Consider the following 23,609-nt stretch of genomic DNA (forward strand, 5'->3'; position numbering starts at 1 on the left):
GTTGCCGCATGAGCGATGAACCACCTGGATAAACAACCCTTACCGATTTTTGAGTTTGGGACGACCTCTCCATTGTGAACAATTTTCACCATTTTTGAGGTCGCTTAAGGTCGCTGGTCAGTTTCACACGCTGCGATATCGTTAATGACGCTGGATGTGCGTCACTAACAACTTGACCCCGACGACAAAACATTAACGATATCGTAGCGTGTAAAGCCCCCTTAAGATTTCCATTTAGGAGGTCAAAATCATTAGGAAACGGCTGATTTCATACCTGAACCTGACAATTTTTGGAAATGTGTAGAACAGTGTTCTTTGCCAACTCTCTACATGTAATGCACTGCATACAAAAATGTAACCATAGCTCGTGCTAAGCAGCTTAAAGGGGTTGTCCGACATAAACTCAAAAATTTTTGATAAGCTAATCTGTGCTGTATTGTCATATAAAACACCCCTACATTGTTATTTTTTGTTTTCTAACTTTTGTTTCTCTTGAATTCACCCTTTTTTCTCTACAGCTCTTTGTTTACATTCAGCTCCAGCAAACTGACCACTTCCTGTGCCAAACCTCCCAGTCACAGCTGGCGCCACCCGGCCTCAGTGTCCAGCCCCACCCCAGTGTCCAGCCCCACCCCAGTGTCCAGCCTCGCCCCCTGCCCGCCCCCTGCACACACATTCCCTGTCAGTATTCTTCCCCAGCACCTGACCTGTTATCTATACAGCATTGCAAATAACAGCCACACATCAGGCTCTGCACCCCACACCACATCGGGCTCTGCACACCACACGCACACATATGGCTCTGCACCACACACACACACATATGGCTCTGCACCACACGCACGCACATATGGTTCTGCACCGCACACGCACATTGGACTCTGCACCGCACACGCACATCGAACTATGCACCGCACACGCACATCGGGCTCTGCACCGCACGTGCACATCGGGCTCTTTACCGCACACGCACATCGGGCTTTTTACCGCACACGCACATCGGGCTCTGCACCCCACACCACATTGGACTCTGCACCGCACACGCACATCGAACTCTGCACCGCACACGCACATCGGGCTCTGCACCGCACGTGCACATCGGGCTCTTTACCGCACACGCACATCGGGCTCTTTACCGCACACGCACATCGGGCTCTGCACCCCACACCACATTGGGCTCTGCACCGCACACCAAATCGGGCTCTGCACCGCACACGCACATATGGCTCTGCACACCACATGCACACATATGGCTCTGCACCACACACACACACACAGACATGGCTCTGCACCACACACACGCACATATGGTTCTGCACCACACACACACACACATCGGACTCTGCACCGCACACGCACATCGGACTCTGCACCACACATCGGGCTCTGAACTGCACACACACATCGGGCTCTGCACCGCACACTCACATCGGACTTTGCACACCACATCGGGCTCTGCACCCCACACCACATCGGGCTCTGCACCGCACACCACATCGGGCTCTGCACCGCACACGCACATATGGCTCTGCACACCACACGCACACATATGGCTCTGCACCACACACACACACATATGGCTCTGCACCACACACACATATGGCTCTGCACCACACACACGCACATATGGTTCTGCACCGCACATGCACATCGGGCTATGCACCGCACACGCACATCGGGCTCTGCACCACACACGCACATTGGGCTCTGCACCGCACACGCACATTGGGCTCTGCACCGCACACGCACATAGGGCTATGCACCGCACACGCACATAGGGCTCTGCACCGCACACGCACATAGGGCTCTGCACCGCACATGCACATAGGGCTCTGCACTGCACACACACATATGGCTCTGCACCACACGCACACACGGCGCTCTGTACAGACCCCCCCCTACCTCCATAGGGAACACATGTAGGGAGTACATACTCACCCGTCCTCGGTCCCCGCCGCTCCTGCACATTCGCACGCACATATGGTTCTGCACCGCACACGCACATTGGACTCTGTACTGCACACGCACATCGAACTCTGCACCGCACACGCACATCGGGCTCTTTACCGCACACGCACATCGGGCTCTTTACCGCACACGCACATCGGGCTCTTTACCACACACGCACATCGGGCTCTGCACCCCACACCACATCGGGCTCTGCACCGCACACGCACATATGGCTCTGCACACCACACACACACACACATATGGCTCTGCACCACACACATGCACATATGGTTCTGCACCACACACACGCACATCGGACTCTGCACCGCACACGCACATCGGACTCTGCACCGCACATTGGGCTCTGAACTGCACACACACATCGGGCTCTGCACCGCACACGCACATCGGACTTTGCACACCACACCACATTGGGCTCTGCACCCCACACCACATCGGGCTCTGCACCGCACACCACATCGGACTCTGCACCGCACACGCACATATGGCTCTGCACACCACACGCACACATATGGCTCTGCACCACACACACACATATGGCTCTGCACCACACACACATATGGCTATGCACCACACACACGCACATATGGTTCTGCACCACACACATGCACATCGGACTCTGCACCGCACATGCACATCGGGCTCTGCACCGCACACGCACATCGGGCTCTGCACCGCAAACGCACATTGGGCTCTGCACCGCACACGCACATCAGGCTCTGCACCGCACACGCACATAGGGCTCTGCAACGCACACGCACATAGGGCTCTGCACCACACACACACACACACATATGGCTCTGCACCGCACGCACACACGGCGCTCTGTACCGACCCCCCCTACCTCCATAGGGAACACATGTAGGGAGTACATACTCACCCGTCCTCGGTCCCCGCCGCTCCTGCACGTTCGCACGCTGTTTGTGCTCTGGACATATCAGCACAATAGTGACATCACCGCTGTGCTGAAGAGAGCACAGACAGCGGGACAGCGGGACAGTGATGAGAAGCAGCGCTGCACTGCTTCTCATCAGCGCTTTCAAATGTGTGATCTGTGATGCCGGTACATTTGAATGTGCGATCCTGGGCAGGGGGCCCGGTGCTGGAGCTGACACCGTAGGCAGCCGCCGCCAGGCCCCTCTTTCAGGTTACGGACCCCACAGCAGTGCAGGGGGAGGTTGCGGGGAGAGTAAGGGGTGCGGGGGAATGTGTGGGACGGTGCAGGGAAGGGGGGCGGGCTCATCGCACTGTAGCCACCCAGCAGGGAGGCGACATGCTGTTCCAGATTTGCATGTCAATATGGTCCTGCCCATGTTGACAAGAAATGACCGGAAGCAGCAAAATCGCGGCAGGAGCGGTCACATGACCACTCTGAGTCGGGGGAGAGGGGCTGACAGCAGGGCAGGTAAGTGCTCTCTATCTACTTACCTGCCCCAATGTAGCCCAATAGGGTAATAAAAAAAAAAAGTCAAAAGAAGCCGGATAACCCCTTTAAGGAGAAGTTGTCACCTGGTCAAAAGTGGGCAATTTTTGCTTTTATTATATTCCTGCTAATCGCCTGAGTATATCATTCTTTCTAAAATCTGGCAAATAGTTATTTTTATTTGGTGCTGATTTCTATTGACTTTACAAGAGAGCATTGTTCACAGGATTGTTCTGTACTCTTGTAAAGACCATCAACATTAGCAGTAAATAAAAAACCCATGTTTCTGGAGCTGTATGGCAGATGAAAAAAATAACAAAAAAAAATTATATACAGAAGAGCAGAGAGAATAAAATAAGAGCAAATACTGGCCACTTTTGTGTTTGAATTGTGACAGATTCTCTTTGCATGATCTGTAGAATAGTTAAAGGGAATCTGTCAGCAAGCTTTTGCTATTCATCTGAGAGCAGCATGATGTAGGCAAAGAGACCCTGAGCCCAATAATGTATCACTTAGTTTACTAGGTGCAATGGTTCTGCCACAATCTGAGTTTTTAGATTTAGCAACACAGCAGAATTAAAAAAAAATTAACATGCCCACACCAGGCTCTGTATGTACAATGTCTATAGATAGTGAGCTGCTTATCAGAAGAGGGAGCGTGTCAGACTACCAGGCAGGAGGCAATGCAGTCTGAGTAATGATAAGGTCCTGGTGCTAAAACAGTCATGGCAAGTAAATGACAGCAAGCAGCTTGATAAGATTTAGCAACACAGCAGAATTAAAAAAAATTAACCTGCCCACACCAGGCTCTGTATGTACAATGTCTATAGATAGTGAGCTGCTTATCAGAAGAGGGAGCATGTCAGACTACCAGGCAGGAGGCAATGCAGTCTAAGTAATGATAAGGTCCTGGTGCTAAAACAGTCATGGCAAGTAAATGACAGCAGGCAGCTTGATAAGATATGTGTACTTGAATTCTGTGTTTTAACCCCTACATCATGGTTTTCTCAGATTACATAGAAAAAACCTGCTGACTGATTCTTTTAAGTCCATCTTTCCTTCCCTAAGTTGAGCTCCAGCAAAACTGTGGATAAGATATAGTAATTGTTAAAAATGTGTAGTGGGGAATAGAATTAGAGCTTGAAGTTCCTAGACCACTTTAAAAAAAAAAAAAAAGAAAACGTGCTCAGACTTCCCAATCGCACACATGCAGCATTTAGGCATTTCCTCAGTCCTTGTTGGTCTCTGCTTCTTGATCCCAATCTCTACATACAAAAGTAATCGAAGGAGACATGCACTGGTACAAGGGATTGGGCATTATTTTTATGCATTGTTTTTCATTCCCCAGAACAGTATTTTAATTGTGATGCTCTGCAGCTGGGACTAGAGAGCTCCACCTAATGGTAACATAGATATACAGTATATTGTTATAACTGCTCATTGGAGGAGGTTCTGGGTAACTGAGATAAGCTTCAATTCAGTGAGATTAGTATAATTCCAAAACAGGTCGGCACTTCCCGTGCTGCGGTGCTCGAATCACAGGATGGAGTCCACAAAAATTCAGCAAAAAGGATCGGCACGCACACAAATCTTTGCTATTTCTTTTCTTTTATTTCAAGTCATGAATATAATGGGTGCAATATAGTGATGCGTTTCTGTCTTAAACCATTCTTCTTTCTCAAACCATGTCTAAGGCCTGCGACACACATCCATGCCGCCGGCATGTGTTTGTCATTTTTTACACGTACCGGCGGCACGGAGACATGTTAAGCAATGCTACCCTATTGTAGCAGGCACACATGCGTAAAACCACACGGAACGTGTGTCCGTGTGCGTTTGTACGTGTGTGCGTTTTTCTACACGCTGACATGTCAGTGATTTCTCCCGCAGCACGGGTGTCACACGGCCCGCACCCATACCACACGGGTGTAGTGTGGAAGCAGTCCCGTGTGACACGTGCCGGAGAATACACACTTGTCAGTGAATAAAAAACAAAACATTAACTCACCTTCTTCAGCCCTCCTGTCTCTGCCGCTGCTGCCACTTGCTGCCGACCGCCGCTCATTATTCTCATTTAATATTCACTTCACTGCCTGGCAGCAGCAGCAGCGGGGAGACGGCAGGGCTGGAGACCGAAGATCAGCACCACGGACAGCAGCGCGGACAGCAGGAAGGACCAGGTGAGTATGTAAATTACCGGTTCTACGTGTGCTATCACGGATAGCACACGTAGAACACACGTGGCCCGCACGTACCAGAGACACGTACTTACCTGCACGCAACACGCAGGGGAAATACGTGTCTCTCGGCACGTGCGTGATTTTCACGTGAATGTGGCAGAGGCCTAACAGAAACTATTACCGAAAATTACAGAAAATATATAAATACAAAATGTGAAGGTGATGTGCACAAAACAGCTGAACCAAATATAATTAAGTCCAAATCCCAGAACAAAATCCCACATCAAAAAATTAACTATTTCAATGCAACTGATGACTCAATTCAACCATTGCAAAATCATCAATAAAAAAAATCAAAACTAATGTGAAAATTTGATTCCACCTCATCATAACCTCAAGGTGGAAATCGCATAGCAATGCTTAAATATCAGGAGAAATTTTGGATTGACCATTTACAAACTTTGGAGTCGATGGGGTTAAATCGGGATTTTGATATCACTGGTATCTTGTAGACTATTTGGTATATTTTTAATTATTATGTCAGTGCCATACTGATTTGACTGGATAATTACTGAATAACTGTAACTCTGTTCTGGTCTTTTGTCTAATTGTTGGCAATATATATATATATATATATATATATATATATATATATATATATATATATATATATATATATATATATATATATATATATATATATATATATAATATATATATTGCACTAATATTGTTGTCATTAGATTTTTCTAGATTATAATATATACAAACTTTTTTAGAGTTTATTAAAATGAAAAATAAATAATGAATTATACATAATTTAATATATTTATGGATAATTTTATATTGATATTATGTTTTGATCCAACAATGTTTATGCAGTTATGGTTTGTTATATTTTAGGGAATATCTGCACTAAGTATAATGATATCTGGATATTGTCTTTCGATCTTGATCCTATGTTAATCTTCTTGGGACATTTTTCTTAAACCTGCTCTTTACTATGGAGAAATTTCGGATATTGGATTCCTGTGAAAATATATATATGATTGGAAGTCTAAAATTCCCCTTATGCATATTTTTCTTATTGGAACAACGTTTATTTGACATTCGGAATATATTAACCTGAGAAGAGTATGTCTGGAATCAGGACGGAGTCTTGACAAATCATCTATTGATGAACATTAAGGAAATATTATTGAGGATTTCCAATCTTGGTTTCTCATAATTATATATTTTTATTTTTTTCTATTTTTTGTGTGGGTTCTCATGTAGGAATTTTGGTAGGATATATATTGTAACTTTCTAAATGATGACTCAATTGTCACCTTTTGTAGTATTTTCTAAAGGGATTTTTTTGCAGAAATATTTTCACAATAGAAAGTTTGATATAAAAAAAAGAATTTGGGAAGGAGATTTTTTTAGAAAGAATTTTTCTAAAAATTCCTTTGAGGTAATGATGAGGTGGAATAAAATATTCACATTAGTTTTGATTTTTTTTTTTATTGATGATTTTGCAATGGTTGAATTGAGTCATCAGTTGCACTGAAAAAGTTAATTTTTTTGATGTGGGATTTTGTTCTGGGATTTGGACTTACCGTAATTATATTTGGTTCAGCTGTTTTGTGCATGTCACCTTCACATTTTGTATTTATATATGGGGTAATAGCTAGTTTTTGCCAGACATGGTTTGTGAAAGGTCAATTTTCAAGACAGAAACGTGTCACTGTATTGCACCTATTATATTCATGGCTTGAAATAAAAGAAATAGCAAAGATTTGTGTGAGTGCCGATCCTTTTTGCTAAATTCTGTGAGATTAGAGGACCTCTACCAGAGTCAGAACACCTGACCTACATATATTTATACTTCAAGAGAACATGACAGCTCATATATACTGTCCAATCTATGGTCTTTGCCCATGCATTAACAGAAGGAGAGACCTGATAATCTATGACAATGTGATGGGAGAAGCCTCCAGGGACGGTCCTATCCAGCTAGTATCTCTTACGGCTCGGTCCCTGCTGGATATTAAACTACTTTTTTTTCCTGAAACACTATATCATTTCAGAGTTAAACACATATGGCTGAAATGGTGTAGCCAGTGTCTAATACTTGTTTCCTGTGGATTCAGCAGCATGTATCTGCACTTAGGTTCCCATTAAAGGAGTTGCCTGCTCTTTTGCTAAAAGTCTGCTTCAATTTCTTGAGGATTCAGAAATCTGCATCATAGAGTAACTGTATACTTTTATCAAAACACCAGACAACCCCTTTAAACATTTTGATACAAATTTGCAATATTTTTCATAAAACTACTATAAAAAAAAAAGCTATGGTGCCTTCTGTGCATTATTTACACAATATTTACACAATGGCAACTGGCTATGCTTCTATAATCTCTTGTGTATAGTAGAGGCCGAGCCAAACCACAGAAAACATTCATTATTTGCAGTGGACATATGGACTATAGTGACTATACGGTATCGTGCACTCAGGTCCCCAAATCTGTGCAGTTTAGAAAATTGAAGCTAAATTCTAGCGAGTCACAAACTTACCAAACACAGATAAATCAAAATCCTTTTGTTGCTCTCCAGCTGCATTAAGTGCCACACATGTATATTTCCCGGAATCTCCGACCTGCGCATTTGTTAATGTGAGAACCCTGCCACCTGATGTAATCTGTGACAAAAGAGAGTTCATTACATTGAACTAGTATGTTATACGGTTGTGCTACAAAAGTAAAAAAGCTCCCCAGGAACATGAAGCTGTAAAAAAATAACAAAAAGTAAGTAATATGAATCTGCTGGCACCAACATGGATCCAGCGCAGGGTGCTCAGGAACTGGAAACCTCCAGCAGGACCGTTGTAGCCTGTGATTAGCTGCAGCGTTTTAGTGATTTAAGCAGTGCGGCATCAGAACAACATTTCATGATGCACTATTTATGTCACCTCAAGCCAATCACAGGCTGCAGCGTTCCCGCTGATGGGGGAACGGTGACGTCTAATCTTCCTGTGTCAACGCAGATCATCAGATCATGTAAGTGACCTTGATCGATCCAGGTGGGTGCTGATAGGTATAACTTAATTAGTTACTTTTTTTTACAGCTCAAAGTGCCTGGGTTAAAAAAACAAACATGAACAGTAATAAATAATATCAGGTATACATGGGAACAAATATTGAGAAGATCCACGCTTAGATACATGCAAGACAGTGATTTATGATGGGGTTTCATAAACCATTTGAGGTTTGCCAAAGTTCATATTGATAAATGCCAATCATCTCCTTACAATTAAAAGAAACAAGTTACCATATTTTTCGCTTTATAAGATGCACTTTTGTTCCCCCAAATTTTGGGGGAAAGTAGGGGGTGCGTCTTATAATCCAAATATATGGATTATATACTGCAGTGCCTAGGGGAGGTGGGGGCAGCTCTGGAGCAGTGCTGGAGTCTGGTAGAGGCTGGTGAAGGCTGCAGGAGGCAGCGGGAGATCTCCTGCTCCCGCTCATAGAATATGCACTGCCACTGTCCATCACTGTGGTGCTGAAACCGCACCGTGGTGATGGGCTGGGGGAGCGTCTCATATTATATGTGCCTGCGCCCCCCTTTGATGGCACATGCCTTCCGGTGTTAGATATGGACCCCTTGCTGCTGCCCATAGTAAAATAAAAAACTCTTTACTTACCGCCTCCAGCACTGATCTCCCGTGTCTCCCCGGTCTCCCTGCTGCCGCTGTGATCAGGCATACAGAGATGATGTCACTCTGCTGTGCCGATCACATGACCGGCATTGAGAACCAGGAAGTGCAGGAGCTCAGCAGCACAGAGGGAGACACCTGGAGGACAGCGCTGGAGAAGGTAAGTAAAGAGTTTTTTCTTTTACTATGGGCAGCAGTATGGGGGCCATTTCAAACACAGGGAGACATGTGGCATCTATAGGGGGCCATGGGCAGCACAGGTGGACGTGTGCCATCCATAGGGAGCCATGGGTAGCACAGGGGGACGTGTGCCATTCATAGGGGGCTATAGGCAGCACAGGGGGACGTGTGCTATCCATAGGGGGCCAAGGGCAGCACAGGAGGATGTGTGCCATCCAAAGTGGGCCATGGGCAGCACAGGAGGGCGTGTGCCATCCATAGGGGGCCATGTGCAGCACAGGAGGATGTGTACCATCCATAGGGGGCCATGGGCAGTACAGGGGGATGTGTGCCATCCATAGGAGACCTGTGCCAGATGTAGGAGACATGTGCCATTTATAGGAGACTTGTGCCAGCTGTAGGGGACATGTGCCAGCAATAGGGGACGTGTGCCAGCAATAGGAGACTTGTGCCAGCAATAGGGGATGTGTGCCATAAATAGGGGACATGTGCCATCAATAGGAGACATGTGCCAGCAATAGGGGATGTGTGCCAGCAATGGGGGACATGTAGCATCACTGGGGATGTGTGCCAGCACAAGAGGGCTATATTCAATATAAGGGGGTCATATCCAGATTAAGGGGGCTAATTTTAGGATGGGGGGGCTATGAGGGATCTATACCCTATATGATTTGTTAGACGAACACTGGCATTATAAGACGGACCCCTTTTAACATTAAAAAAAACAACTCTCTTTTCTTTCACCAAATTTGGGGGTGCGTCTTATAATCAGGTGCATCTTATAAAGCGAAAAATACGGTATTTAAAAAGGTCGTAATGAATACATGTATTAGGTGATCAATTTTCAAACATCATACCCTTGAAAGAAGTAAGAAATAAGAGTTGGGAAAGGTTTGGTAGTTCTGACAACCAGTACACTTCTTATTGTCAGTTTTGAAAAAATGGCACATTGCGTATTGAAAGCCTTTGGATAATCATAAATCTTATTTTTTTTTTAATTTTTAAAGTTCAACTAAACTTTGAAAAATTGTATAATAGTTTAAATCTCCTTAAAATCCTATTGACTAATACGGGTCAAACTTCTGAAGGCTCCACCAATTATGAGGGCTTTAAGAGGGTCTAAAATATATATAAAAAAATGTGGTTACACTTTGACCCCCGTAATACAAAATCACAGACCTGACATGATTGCAGATATTACAAGAGCTGAACTCCACATTCGTCTAATGAGGATTTTATGACATAACCTCTTTCTAAAAGTAGCAGCCACAGCTAAATACCGATTCCTGATGTTAACCCTTTAAACAGTGCTGCCACTATCTGAGATCAACATTTAATTTGGTTGCAAGGCAATGCTTGCATGCAGCGTCTCACATCGGACCCCCCCTTCACTGCAATGACATTGCACTGATTGGTTACCATGGCAGCCAAGGGTCTACCAAAAGCTCCCGTGCTTGCTAGCTTGTTACTTTGTGCTCCTTTAAAGATCAGCACCAGGATGAACCCACTATTTAACTATAAACTGCAAAATTGTGTTTTTGCAGAATTTCGTATAAGTAATTGGATGATTGCAAATGCAAGTCCCATAAGGCAATAAAAAACTTAATAAAAATATACTAAAAAATGTAAAAATGAAAATCCTTGATTGAAAATTAAATTAGAAAAAAATATATATTTGGAATCACTGTATAGGTAAAAGCCAATTCCATCAAAATAAAAAAAATAATAATTAACCCAATCCATAAATGCTGCAATGAGAAAATAAAAATGGCAGACTTGTGATTTTTCAGTCATTACTTCTCCCTAGAATAAATGGAATAAGAGTGACAAAATGTCCTATTTATCCCAAATTGTCATCAATATAACTAGCTACAGCTACCCACTCAAAAAAACAAGCTCTCACACAGCTCAATCAATGGAAAAATATAAACATTACATCTTGGAAAATGATGACACAAGCCAATAACATTTTCTTTACAAATTTTTTTTTTCTGCTCTTACAAAACAATTCCAATTTTATATTTTAGCATCTCTGTAATTGTACCGACACAATCACGATTGAAAGTCATTTTTACTACAAAATTAATACCGTAAGAAGAAAACCCCCAAAAACACGGAGAAACTGCATTTTTTCACAATTTCTTAGCACATGAAACTTTTTTCAGGTTTTGCTGCTTTGTAATTAAAAACTACAAGTCTCCTGCAAAAAAAAGCCCTTTTACAGCTATGTCAATGAAAAATAAAATAAAGCTATGGATCTTGAAAGATGGGAAGCAAAAAAAGTGCAGGTGCACAATTGCTCTTCAGCATTTCACAGAAAATATACTTTAGCCCATTATAACCCAGCAATTTTTTGGTTTTACCCTTTTTTTTTTCCTTCTTTTCTTCCAAGAGCCATAACGTTTTACGTTTTCAGTCAATCTTGCCATATGAGGGATTGTTTTTTGCGGGACAAGTTGCACTTTTGAATTAAATCATTAATTTTACCATATAGTGTACTGGAAAATGGGAAAAAAATACAATTGCAGTGAAATTCCAAAATAAAAGTGCAACTTCACAATTTTTTTTTATTTTTTGTTTACAATATTCACTATATGGTATATATGGTAAAACTGACCTGACAATATGATGCTCCAGGTCAGTATGAATTCGTAGTTACCAAACATGTATAATTGTATTTCAATTTAAGTAGTGAAAAAAAATCAGAAATTTGTAAAAAAAAAAAACCCACAAAAAAACGATTTGCTTTTGGCGCCATTTTCCAAGACCTGTAACATTTTTATTTTTCAGGACCTGTGGCTAAGTTATGGATTATTTTTTGCGCTCTGAGAAGATGTTTTTACTGATACCATTTTTTGTGTAAATGTGATGTATTCATTGTCTTTTATTGTATTTTATTACAATATGGCACCGATCAAAAAAACTTAATTCTGCAGTATATATATATATATATATATATATATATATATATATATTTTTTTTTATTTTTAAATACACTGTTTATTGATCGGATTAATTGATTTTATATTTTGACAGATTGGAAATCTCTGAACACAGTATTTTTTATTTTTTTCAATTATTTTATTTTAAATAGGGGAAAAAGGGGAATGACAAACATTTGTGTTTTTTAATTTTTTATATTTTTTAAAACTTTTTTCTCTCATTTTTTATTGTATTAATTAGTTCCCTTATGGGGTTTGAAGCTGCGATCATCTAATCGCTGGTGCTGTACCAGAAGGGCATCAGCATCATCAGCACCGCTCTGTACAGCAGTGTACATCATCTGACCCCACGCTGTCATGACAACCCTTTGGTGCCCCGTGATCGTGTCACAGGGCTGCAGATAGTGGCAGGGAACAGTGCGATCCGCGCTGGAGCATGTTAGATAGCGCTGTCAGAGTTTGACAGCACAATCTAAGGGGTTAACAGGGGTTCACCTGTGCTTGTTAGCAGATATGTGCGAGGAATATGCAGACTCGGCGTGTGCGCCTGAATTGAAGTGACAGACACAGCCAAAGATGTATATATATGTCCTTGGTCAAAAAGGGATTTTAAAGAAGACTTTTCCCTCAAAATTTGATGCGCTAAACTGACAACATCATGATGTAGGGGCTAAAGATCTCAATAAGATGTTCTTTTTTAAGTTATTATTATCTTTTTATTTTTCATCTTTGTTTCGGATCTATAAGCTTGTATACTTTATTTGATAAAAAGACCAGATTCATAAAAATAAATTGTTGGTTATATCTCAGGAATGGAGAGGCATAGGAAGAATAAATAAAAATGCCAGATCCAGGAGAACAGCATCCCATCCATGGAAAATGTATTTATTACAAATTTATGGCACATGAAGTGAGACTGACAGCTGATACATGCTGCCTGAACCACAGAGAGAATGTGTTACACAGCGGCTGTGTGAACTCCGCTAGGTATAGTACGTTGGACTCTGAAATGCTGCTGCGTTTCAGAGAAATCCATACTTTCAAAGCTGCTAGGGACCACTGGACACTAGTCACTCAGGTGGGTTCTCTGCGACTTCTCCTCGCCTGCTGAGCTGGTTTGCTTTTCTCTGAATATATGGGAAATATAAAGTTTAATGCCTGTTTTTCTCTTAAAATTATTCTTTTCATTGACTGTGGTTCAAACGGAACTTAAAAACTCATCTGTTCAGAAATGCCTATAATCCACCATGACCCCACTGCCTTACCGCTGCCAGAACTGCCATCTCCCCACCATGCCGAAGCTGCCGCCCCACCACTGCCTCACCTACTGTTTCCTCCCCAATATCTTATAGAATGTGTAGCGCCCCTGAACCCATCAGGAGCTACAAGGTACTGCATCCTGTCAAAAAGGCAGGGCCTACCCCCAGGAACCTGGAAGACCAGTGCTGGTAACAGCAAAACATAATATACTCCCAGTTTTCCCCATCCCCAAGGACTGGTGACAGACTACAGTTGGACCCAATGAATTGCCACCCAGGGGTGGAGCCGATCCAGTCCACTAGATGTCAACCAAGTGGGAGGGGGCAGACAGTCAGTACAGTCTGGAGAGTCAGTGAGTGGAGGAGTGAGGAGACAGATGTACCCATACTGGCGGGATTTTGTGACGGTGACCTGAGGCCCCAGGCGTGTGGTTGCTGGTGGAGTATGGTGAAGTACTCCCGAAACCATAGCACTGACGGGGTACAGAGCCCTAGGTCAAGCAAACGTTCCAAGCAGACCCAATAAAATCTGCACAGTGAGGTGACCATCCAGGACCTCACTGACCGTAAAGTCCGGGGGCACCAGCAGTGATGAGAGAACCAGGGACCAGAACGGAACACCGGCCCTACAGGGTTTAAACTGCCATCGTACGGACTAAAGACTGAGAGACTACAAGGAGGAGTCCCCCAGACACTCCAAGCCACGGGGACCTACCAACTTGAGAAGGGTGCAGGGAAAAGAAGCCACCAGATCACTAAAGTGGCACTGGGACTAAGGGAACCAGTGGTGAGCACCAGCCTTCCTCTCTGTACCAGTTATCAACCTGCTGTGAGTAAAGAACCCAGTTACACTGCAATCCCTTGTGTAGCCTACCTTCTTTCCGCATGTAACCCCATTTCCTACCCCCCTGGGACCCCGGCCCCACTTGCGGAAGGCCCAACATTCAGGCTGCCACTAACATCAGCCCCAGCAGTGAGAAACTGTGCAGCAGCGGTTCCATCATCATAACCGCAACCTGCAAGTGTCGTCACGATACAAACTTTATAAACATTGCCCTGTACATAACCGCCTTCAAGCGACCCCCAGGGTCATGGAACCGGGCAACGGCCACCCAGTGACATATCTCAGCAGTACACCGCTTGGGACCGAGTACCCCATAGCCCTGGGGTGAGTCAAATGTAAGCCTGCAAGGGCAGGGTCCTCATCCCTCTTTACCAGTCTGTCTATTGTAACTTGTACATGTATTTTGTATGTAATCCCCTATGTACAGCACCATAGAATCAATGGTGCTTAATAAATAATAATAATAATAATAATAATAATAATAGTAATAATAGTGCCTTATGATAGATAGATAGATAGATAGATAGATAGATAGAGGGATAGAGGGATAGATAGATAGATAATGGATAGATAAAGGGATAGAGATAGATAGATAGATAGATAGATAGATAGATAGATAGATAGAGGGATAGATAGATAGATAGATAGATAGATAGAGGGATAGATAGATAGATAGATAGATAGATAGAGGGATAGAGGGATAGATAGATAGATAATGGATAGATAAAGGGATAGAGATAGATAAATACATAGATAGATAGATAGATAGATAGATAGATAGATAGATAGATAGATAGAGGGATAGAGGGATAGATAGATCATGGATAGATAGAGGGATAGATTTCACAATGTTATTAAATACCTGAATTCCACCACTGAAACTGGAGACTGGTCTGCCATCTTTTAGCCATGTTAATCCAGGTGTTGGAAAGCCCGTGGCTTCACATTCCAGTCTCACAGGATTGTTGATGATCACACTGATATGTTCATTAGACCCAAAAATGAATGGTGGAACTGTAAATGAACATAGCTATGCTGGTGAATAATGTATAATGTGATAATTGCAGCCAGGTGAAAACCATGACTGAATTCAGAAAAATGCATCTGCTGAAGGAATATTCCACAATGCGAACAGGGATCTTACACTTTCAACCTTCTAACCTATAGTATGGACAGTGTCCATTTATACAGTCATGGCTGAAAGTGTTAAGATCCTTGAAATAGTTCCAGAAAATGAAATATTCCTTCCATAAAATTATTGCAATGCCATGCTTTGTTTTACACATGTTTATTTCCTTTGCTTGTATTGGAACAATACAAAAAATAAAGAAAGGAAAAGGCAAATTGGACATAATTTCATACAAACCTCCAACTCATTTGAAAATCCTTTGTCTCTTGATGAATCAGTTCATACATGGCCTCCCCTATGGCTAATGTGAGACATACTTACCATGTACCTGCAGAACATATGTCCGATCCGCTGATCCTGCTATGCTGCTGGCTGCACATTTGTACATTCCAGCATCGAACGGTTGTGCACTTGTTATGTGTAGCATTTGCCCTCTGTCTGAGATGGTAACTGATGGCTCGCCGGTGACGCTGATCGGCTGATTATCCTTTGACCAGGTGACAACTTTAATAAGATACAAAGCAAAATACAGCAAATTATAAAGAACTGATAACTACCATATTCTTTTCACAAGCCAATAATTTTCATTTTAGTTGTATAATGTTTAGAATTTATGAGTTTGAACTTATCTATATAAATAATTATAGATCAGTCCAGGGAGTTGTCTGTTGGTCACTTTATGCCCCATAACAATAGGCCAATCTCTACAACTAAAAGGGTTTAGGACCAAGTAAGGGATTCTCTACTGAAGATCAGTTAAGATTAAACAATGAAAGATCAAAAAGGGGACTGGATGCATTCCTTTTGTAAAGTAATATATATATACACACACACACACACACACACACACGCACACACACACGCACACACACACACACACACGCACACACACACACGCACACGCACACACACACGCACACACACACGCACACGCACACACACACACGCACACGCACACACACACGCACGCACACACACACGCACACACACACGCACACACACACACACACACGCACACACACACACGCACACGCACACACACACGCACACACACACGCACACGCACACACACACACGCACACACACACGCACACACACACACGCACACACACACGCACACACACACACGCACACACACACACACACACACACGCACACACAATGGTTTTCATTTGCACAAGAACACAACAAATGCGGCAATATATTGGTATAGTTAATGTTATAGACCTCACTATCTACATATATATCACTACTACTTACCAGATAAGGAACATCAGAGTTAAGATTGTAGGGACTCATACAAGGATCAACATGGAAAACTAGTTATAGGGTTTTTGGCCATATTGGACATTTATGGCATATCTACAGGATATGTTATAATTGTCCAAGATATGGGTTTCACTATTACTACCCAAATCTCTTTTGAGAACAGGGTCCCACCATGCATGCACAGCTTTTCCCATTCACTTGTGTAGATCCAGAATGTTATATAGCATAGTTTTGATCAGATTATAAAAATCTATAGACAGGCTGAAAGGTTATTTAAATCCTTGCAAAAAAAATTTCAGCAAATAGAGATAACGAGGCAGTTTGAACTCATCTTTGCTATTTTATATTATTGTACTTATTTTTTCCATGTTTTTGAGGAATCTTTCCTGGTATCTAATAGTAATAACTTACTTGGATTAGGTTTCCCAGACGCCTTACATTCAAGACTCACAGGTTGATAAGCAATTACAGTTTCATAGACTACTTCACCAGAATTCTCTATTTTTGGTGGTTCTGCAAAACAAAACAAAACACTCACAAGGAATGTATACCTGAAAAATTAATTTCTGTATACTGAAATAAAAACAACAACAACAACCCTGATGACACTGTAATTAATCCATTAACCTTAACCCCTGATACTTTTAATTTTTTTAGCTCCCCTTCAGGCTCCTGAAGCCATCCTTACAATTTATCATTGTTTATGTCCTGAAGTCTCCCTTTGTGCCTCTAAATATATATATATATACAGAACAAAACTATAAACGCCACACTTTTGTTTTTGCTCCCAATTTTCATGAGCTGAACTGAAAGATCTAAGACTTTTTCTATGAACACAAAGAGCCTTTATCTCTCAAATTTGTATAAATCTATGTTAGGCCCGTTTCACACGTCAGTGAAAAGCAGTGACGTTTTTCACTGGCGTGTAAAACACGCACATGTCCCTGCGTGTGCCGTGAATCTCAGCACACGTGGGTTGTCTAAGTGCAATTCGGGCTCCGTTCTCCGTGGCCCGTGATTGCACTTAGAAATCAACTCACCTGCGCCCGCTCCCGCTCTCCATAGTGCTGATCGCTCCCGCGGTGCAGCATCCGGCCGGCGGTGACCCCTGCAGCAGCTGCTTCCGGGTCGGCTGTGTCACGCATAATGAATATGCGCGACAGTAATCAGCCGGCTTAGAAGCAGCCGGCAGAACGGGCTGCAGAGGACATCGCTGGATGCCGGGTGAGTTAAAATGTTTATTATTTTAAATGCACGTTTTTTTCTGGCACGTGTTTCACGGACCACACCACTGCGTGGTCCGTGGAACATCAGTGATGCCAGAAAAAAATGGACATGTCTCCGTGCAGCAATCACGCACACGCGGGTACGCTGCACGGAGACACGTGCAGTGAAAAATAACTGACGTGTGAGCAGACCCATTGATTATAATGGGTCTGCGTATGTCAGTGATTCTGGTAAGTTTAAAAAAAAGCACAAACGTACCAGAATCACTGACGTGTGAAAGGGGCCTTAGTGGACAATTCTTCTTTGCCTAGCTAATGCATCCACCTCACAGGTGTGGCAGATCAAGATGCTGATTATACAGCATGATTATTTCACAGGTGTGCCTTAGGCTGGCCACAATAAAAGGCCACTCTAAGGCTGGAAACACATCTAAGGCTGGAAACACATCTATGTGAGTAAAATCGGTCCGACTGGGCTGAAAAAAACTCGGCTGATTTTAGTTCACGTTAGGTGCGAGTGCAACGCAAGTGCGATGCTTTTTGCTCGTGTGTGTGTCGCGTTTGCGATGCTAGTTTCATGCAACATCTTAATTATCTAAAAGCTATTACACATTTGTCATTTAATTTACCTTTGGGAATGTGATGTCACATTCATCTGTTGAATATTTAATGAGCGAAGTTACTGCCACACTCGCAAATGGGAACGCTGGTGTGCGTGTGTGATCCTACTTTTAATCCGCTTCCATAGGAAATCATTGGGACAAATGGTGCGAGAAACTCGCAAAAAAGCAGCATGCTGCGATTTTTTTCTCAGTCCGATTTGGACTGAGAAAAAAATCGCAGATGAGAGCTGAATCATTCACTAACATGTGTCCGATTCCAATGCGAGTTTTTCTCGCATTGCTCTACTGCGAGAAACTCGCAAGTGAGAAGCAGCCCTAAGGCTATGTGCGCACTAGAAATGTCCTTTTTCTCAAGAAACTTTATTGAGAGACATTCTCGGAGTTGAAGATTCCCACACCTGCGGGAAAAAAATGCGCCAAATCTGCGGTAAAAATGCATGCGTTTTTACCGCGGATTAGCTGCGATTTTACCGCGATTTCACCGCGGATTTTCCACAGGTTGTTTCTGACACATGCAAGTATAGAAATTCCGGGGGTATTCCGCAGGTAATAATGGACATGCTCATTTTCTCAAGAAAGTTTCTCGAGAAAATTTTCTCAAGAAATTTTCTTGAGAAAAATCCGCAGCGTGCGCACAGCTATTTTTTTTACACATAGGTTTTGCTGGGAAAGATCTGCAGAAAGATTTCTAATCTTTCTCAAGAAATTTCCGTGGCAAATCCGCGGGTAAATCCGCGGGTAAAACGGTCTAGTGCGCACATAGCCTATGCGAGTAAAATCGGTCCGACTGGGCTGAAAAAAACTCAGCTGATTTTAGTTCACGTTAGGTCCGAGTGCAATGCAAGTGTGATGCTTCTTTTTAATTGTTTCCAGGGTAGGAGAGCGTGTGTAATGCGTGTGTGATCCGTGTGTGATCCTTTTTTTTCTCAGCAAATGTCATCTGCCATTCAGCTCTGCTACATGGCCGCTGACAGCAGACACAGACAAAGCCATTTAGCAGAGCTGAATAGCCACTGACAGCAGACACAGACAGAGCTGCACGATCAGAATGAAGTTGGATAAACGTCACCCGACTTCATTGTCATCCCGCGGCTCTGTCTGTGTGGCATGGCCTGATTTTCGGTCACCGGTGAAGGTCTCACCGGTGACCGCAAATCCCCTGAGTGACCGCAGTGAGCCGCGCTATCAGCGGTGCCATCACTGAGGTTACCCGCGGCCACAGCTGAAGTCCTCCCGCTGAGATCTGTGGCCGCGGGTAACCTGAGTGACATCATCGCTGATAGCGCGACTCACTTCAGTCACTGCGGGGAGCTCACAGAGAGCGGTCATGGTCTGTGACCGCTCTCTGTCAGCTTCTGATGTAGCAGAGCTGACAGCGTCGAGGGATCTCTGTGGATTACGTCAGACATGGAAGGGTATTTGAAGACTTGAATAAAGTGGTGAAAGAGGTTGTTTTTTTGTTATTTATTTCAAATAAAGAATTTTTTGGTGTATGTCTTCATTTACTTTATCTTACAGGTTAATCATGGAAGGTATCTCGGGGAGACGCCTGCCATGATTAATCTAGGACTTAGTGGCAGCTATGGGCTGCTGCCATTAACTCCTTATTACCTCGATTGCCAATGCACCAGGGCAATTCAGCATGGCCGGGTACAGTCCCAGGACTGTCGCATCTCATGGATGCGGCTATTCCGGGCGGCTGCTGGCTGATATTGTTAGGGTGGGGGGCTCCCCTTAATGTGGGGCTCCCCATCCTGAGAATACCAGCCTGCAGCCGTGTGGCTTTACCCTGGCTGGTATTAAAATTGGGAGGACCACACGCCGTTTTTCTTTAATTATTTATTTATTTTTTTAACTGCATGATATAGACCCGCCCACCGGCAACTGTGATTGGTTGCAGTGAGACAGCTGTCACTCATCGTGGGGGCGTGTCTGACTGCAACCAATCAAAGGCGCCGGTGGACGGGGAAAGCAGGGAATACGAGATTGAATAATGAGCGGCCGGATTTTTCAAAAGAGGAGAAGCCGCCGGAGCAGTGTGACCGCCGTGCAGCGCCGCGCCGGTGATCGGGGATCGGTGAGTATGAGAGAGGGGGGAAAGGAATAGATCAACATAAACAGAGAGAGAGAGCGACCGACAGAGAGACCGACCGACAGACCGACCGACAGAGAGAGAATAGAGACCGAGAGGGAGAGACCGACCGCCATTAATCGCATGTTTCTCAAAACACTGGAAATGAGTGGGGTCTCACAATGTTGGTCAATCTCTATAATTGACCGACATTGTGAGACCTCACTCATTTCCAGTGTTTTGAGAAACATGCGATTAATGTATTTAGAAAAACGAATGTTGGATGGTGTGTGTGCCGGTCCGTGTGACATGCATTTTTTTCACGCTCACATAGAGTTGCATTGGAGAGACTCTGCGAGAAACTCGCCAAAAAGCAGCTTGCTGCGATTTTTTTCTCAGTCCGATTTGGACTGAGAAAGAAATCGCAGATGAGAGCTGAATCATTGAATAACGTGTCCGAGTGCAATGCGAGAATTTCTCTCATTGCGCTACTGCGAGAAACTCGCAAGTGAGAAGCCAGCCTAAAATGTGCAGTTTCATCACACAGCACAATGCCACAGATGTCACAAGTTTTGAGGGACTGCGCAATAGGCATGATGACTTCAGGAGTGTCTACCAGAACTGCTGTCCATGAATTGAATGTTCATTTCTCTACCATAACCTGTCTCCTAAGATGTTTCAGAGAATTTTAAGTAACTGTTCAGGAACGCTTACAAAGTCTGTGAAAATGAGACACTTCTTTCCCATGTTGGTAAAAATATTTGATGGATTTGATATTTTTTTTAAAAAAATAGAAGTTTGTCCATATTTTTTAAGACTGTGATTATCATATTTTTATAGTTCATAGTGAATGCAGCAGATGTCTTCATAAAATAATGAAATAATGGACTATAGACATGGATTACATGATTTACTATGGTTTTCCAATGTGTCTTTAAAAATTGTTGTCCATGGTATTTTGATAAGATGCTCAGAAAAAAAAAATCAAGCTTGTAATACTGTTGCTAAACCTTTCTGTTGTCCTTTTTCATTATAGGAACAAAGTTATGGAAAGCAGGCTTACAGTATATCACAAAAATTAGTACACTGCTCACATTTTTGTGAACATTTTATTATATCTTTCATTAAACAACAACTCGCTTGGGCATGGAGTTAAACTAGAGCCTCACAGAAGCCGCAGCATCCTCCATGACGACATCACAGAGCTGGTGGATGTTAAAGATCTTGCGCTCCTCCACCCTCCATTTTAGGATGCCCCACAGATTCTCAATAAGGTTTAGGTCTGGAGACATGCTTGGCCGGTCCAGCACTTTTGCACTCAGTTTCTCTAGCAAGGCAATGGTCATCTTTGATGTGTGTTTGGCTGTGTCCGCACTTTGCGTCGTCGTAGTTGCAGTTCTAAACGCATCCTCTGGGAGAAATTGCTTTTGCCAAAGTTGCTTTTGAGCACAGAAACGCGATAAATACGTGTCCGTTTTTACCTCGTTTTAGCCGCGTTTTAGCGCTTTTTACATGCTTTTCCATTGCGTTTAGACAGATGCGTTTTGAACATAAAGACACTGCTAAATAAAGTTTAAAAAATCAAACATTATGAAATAATGGAAAAAAAAGGAACACATAATTATTTAAATCATAACGAAAATAGTTATATTTCATATAATTATAGCGGTTTTATACTATTTATTGCTAAAATAACAATACATTAATATTTTTCATTAATTGAATTATTGGACTATGTGTGTGTAAAGGGACATATCATTCCATTATTTTGCTGTCAGAAACGCATGCGTTTATGTAGTCCAAAACGCATGTTTTCTGCAGCTAAAAAGCATGTAAATCGCTGAAATTTTGATGTTGCTTGCTTTTTACAACTTCTCATTTACTTCAATGTTAGCAAAACGCAGCCCAAATGGCAAAAACAATTGACATGCTGCTTCTTTGAACACTGAGTTTTTGCCCAAAATTATGCAAATTAAACGCAGCGTTTTGAACTGCAAAGTGCGGACAAGAATTCCCCATTGTCCATAGACTTGGCTGGAAAATCAAAACGCATGCCTTTTGGCATGAAAACGCTGCAGTTCAAAACGCTGCGGAAAATCAGCTGAAACACAGGTGAGAATGCAAAGTGCGGACACAACCTTTGGGGTCGTTATCATGTAGGAATACTGCGGCTGAGTTTCCAAAGAGAGGGATCATGCTCTGCCTCATTATGTCACAGTACATGGTGGTTCTGTGAAGCTCTAGTGAATTCCATGCTGACAAGAGTTCAAGAAGTTTTTGAAAATAATGGTGGCCACACAAAATATTGACACTTTGGGCGCAATTTGGCCATTTTCACTTAGGGGCGTACTTACTTTTATTGCCAGAGGTTCAGACATTAATGGCTGTGTTGTTATTTTGAGGGCACATCAAATTGACACTGTTATACAAGCTGTACGCTGACTACTTTACATTGTATCAAAGTGTCATATCTTCAGTGTTGTCCCATGAAAAGATACAATAAAATATTTAATGTGAGGGGTGTATTCACTTTTGTGATCTACTGTATATATGTGCCGCCCCACGCTAGCAGCCGACGCTGCTCAGGTCCAGGCCTACAGGGGGAGGTGGCTTGAGGTCCTCCGGACCCGGGGGCCTCACAGGCACCACAAAAATAAATGGGGGCGTAGATGTACGGGCTAGGCCGTAGTAAGTTCGTGACGCCACCAACGGTGTGTGGTGAGGTGGGACACCACCGCTGCTGTTGTGGGACACCCAGGAGAGATGTTGTGCAGCAAGTTGTTAACCCCTCCGTGGGT

At 43.1% G+C, this 23,609-nt stretch overlaps 1 protein-coding gene across 1 annotated transcript in view; it reads right to left on the minus strand.

Annotated features, from left to right (window-relative positions):
* The window catches only part of HMCN1 (hemicentin 1), a 921,797-nt gene that overhangs the window by 515,007 nt on the left and 383,181 nt on the right, over positions 1-23,609 (minus strand). Inside the window, exons 37-40 of the mRNA XM_075322013.1 lie at positions 17,303-17,404; positions 15,944-16,126; positions 15,356-15,507; positions 8,128-8,251 (exon numbers count right to left, since the gene is read on the minus strand). Of these exons, the coding sequence (XP_075178128.1) occupies positions 8,128-8,251; positions 15,356-15,507; positions 15,944-16,126; positions 17,303-17,404 (561 nt within the window). The remainder of the gene's footprint in view (positions 1-8,127; positions 8,252-15,355; positions 15,508-15,943; positions 16,127-17,302; positions 17,405-23,609) is intronic.

Source organism: Anomaloglossus baeobatrachus, chromosome 8 (assembly GCF_048569485.1).
Source record: "Anomaloglossus baeobatrachus isolate aAnoBae1 chromosome 8, aAnoBae1.hap1, whole genome shotgun sequence".
Taxonomy (NCBI): Eukaryota; Metazoa; Chordata; class Amphibia; order Anura; family Aromobatidae; genus Anomaloglossus; species Anomaloglossus baeobatrachus.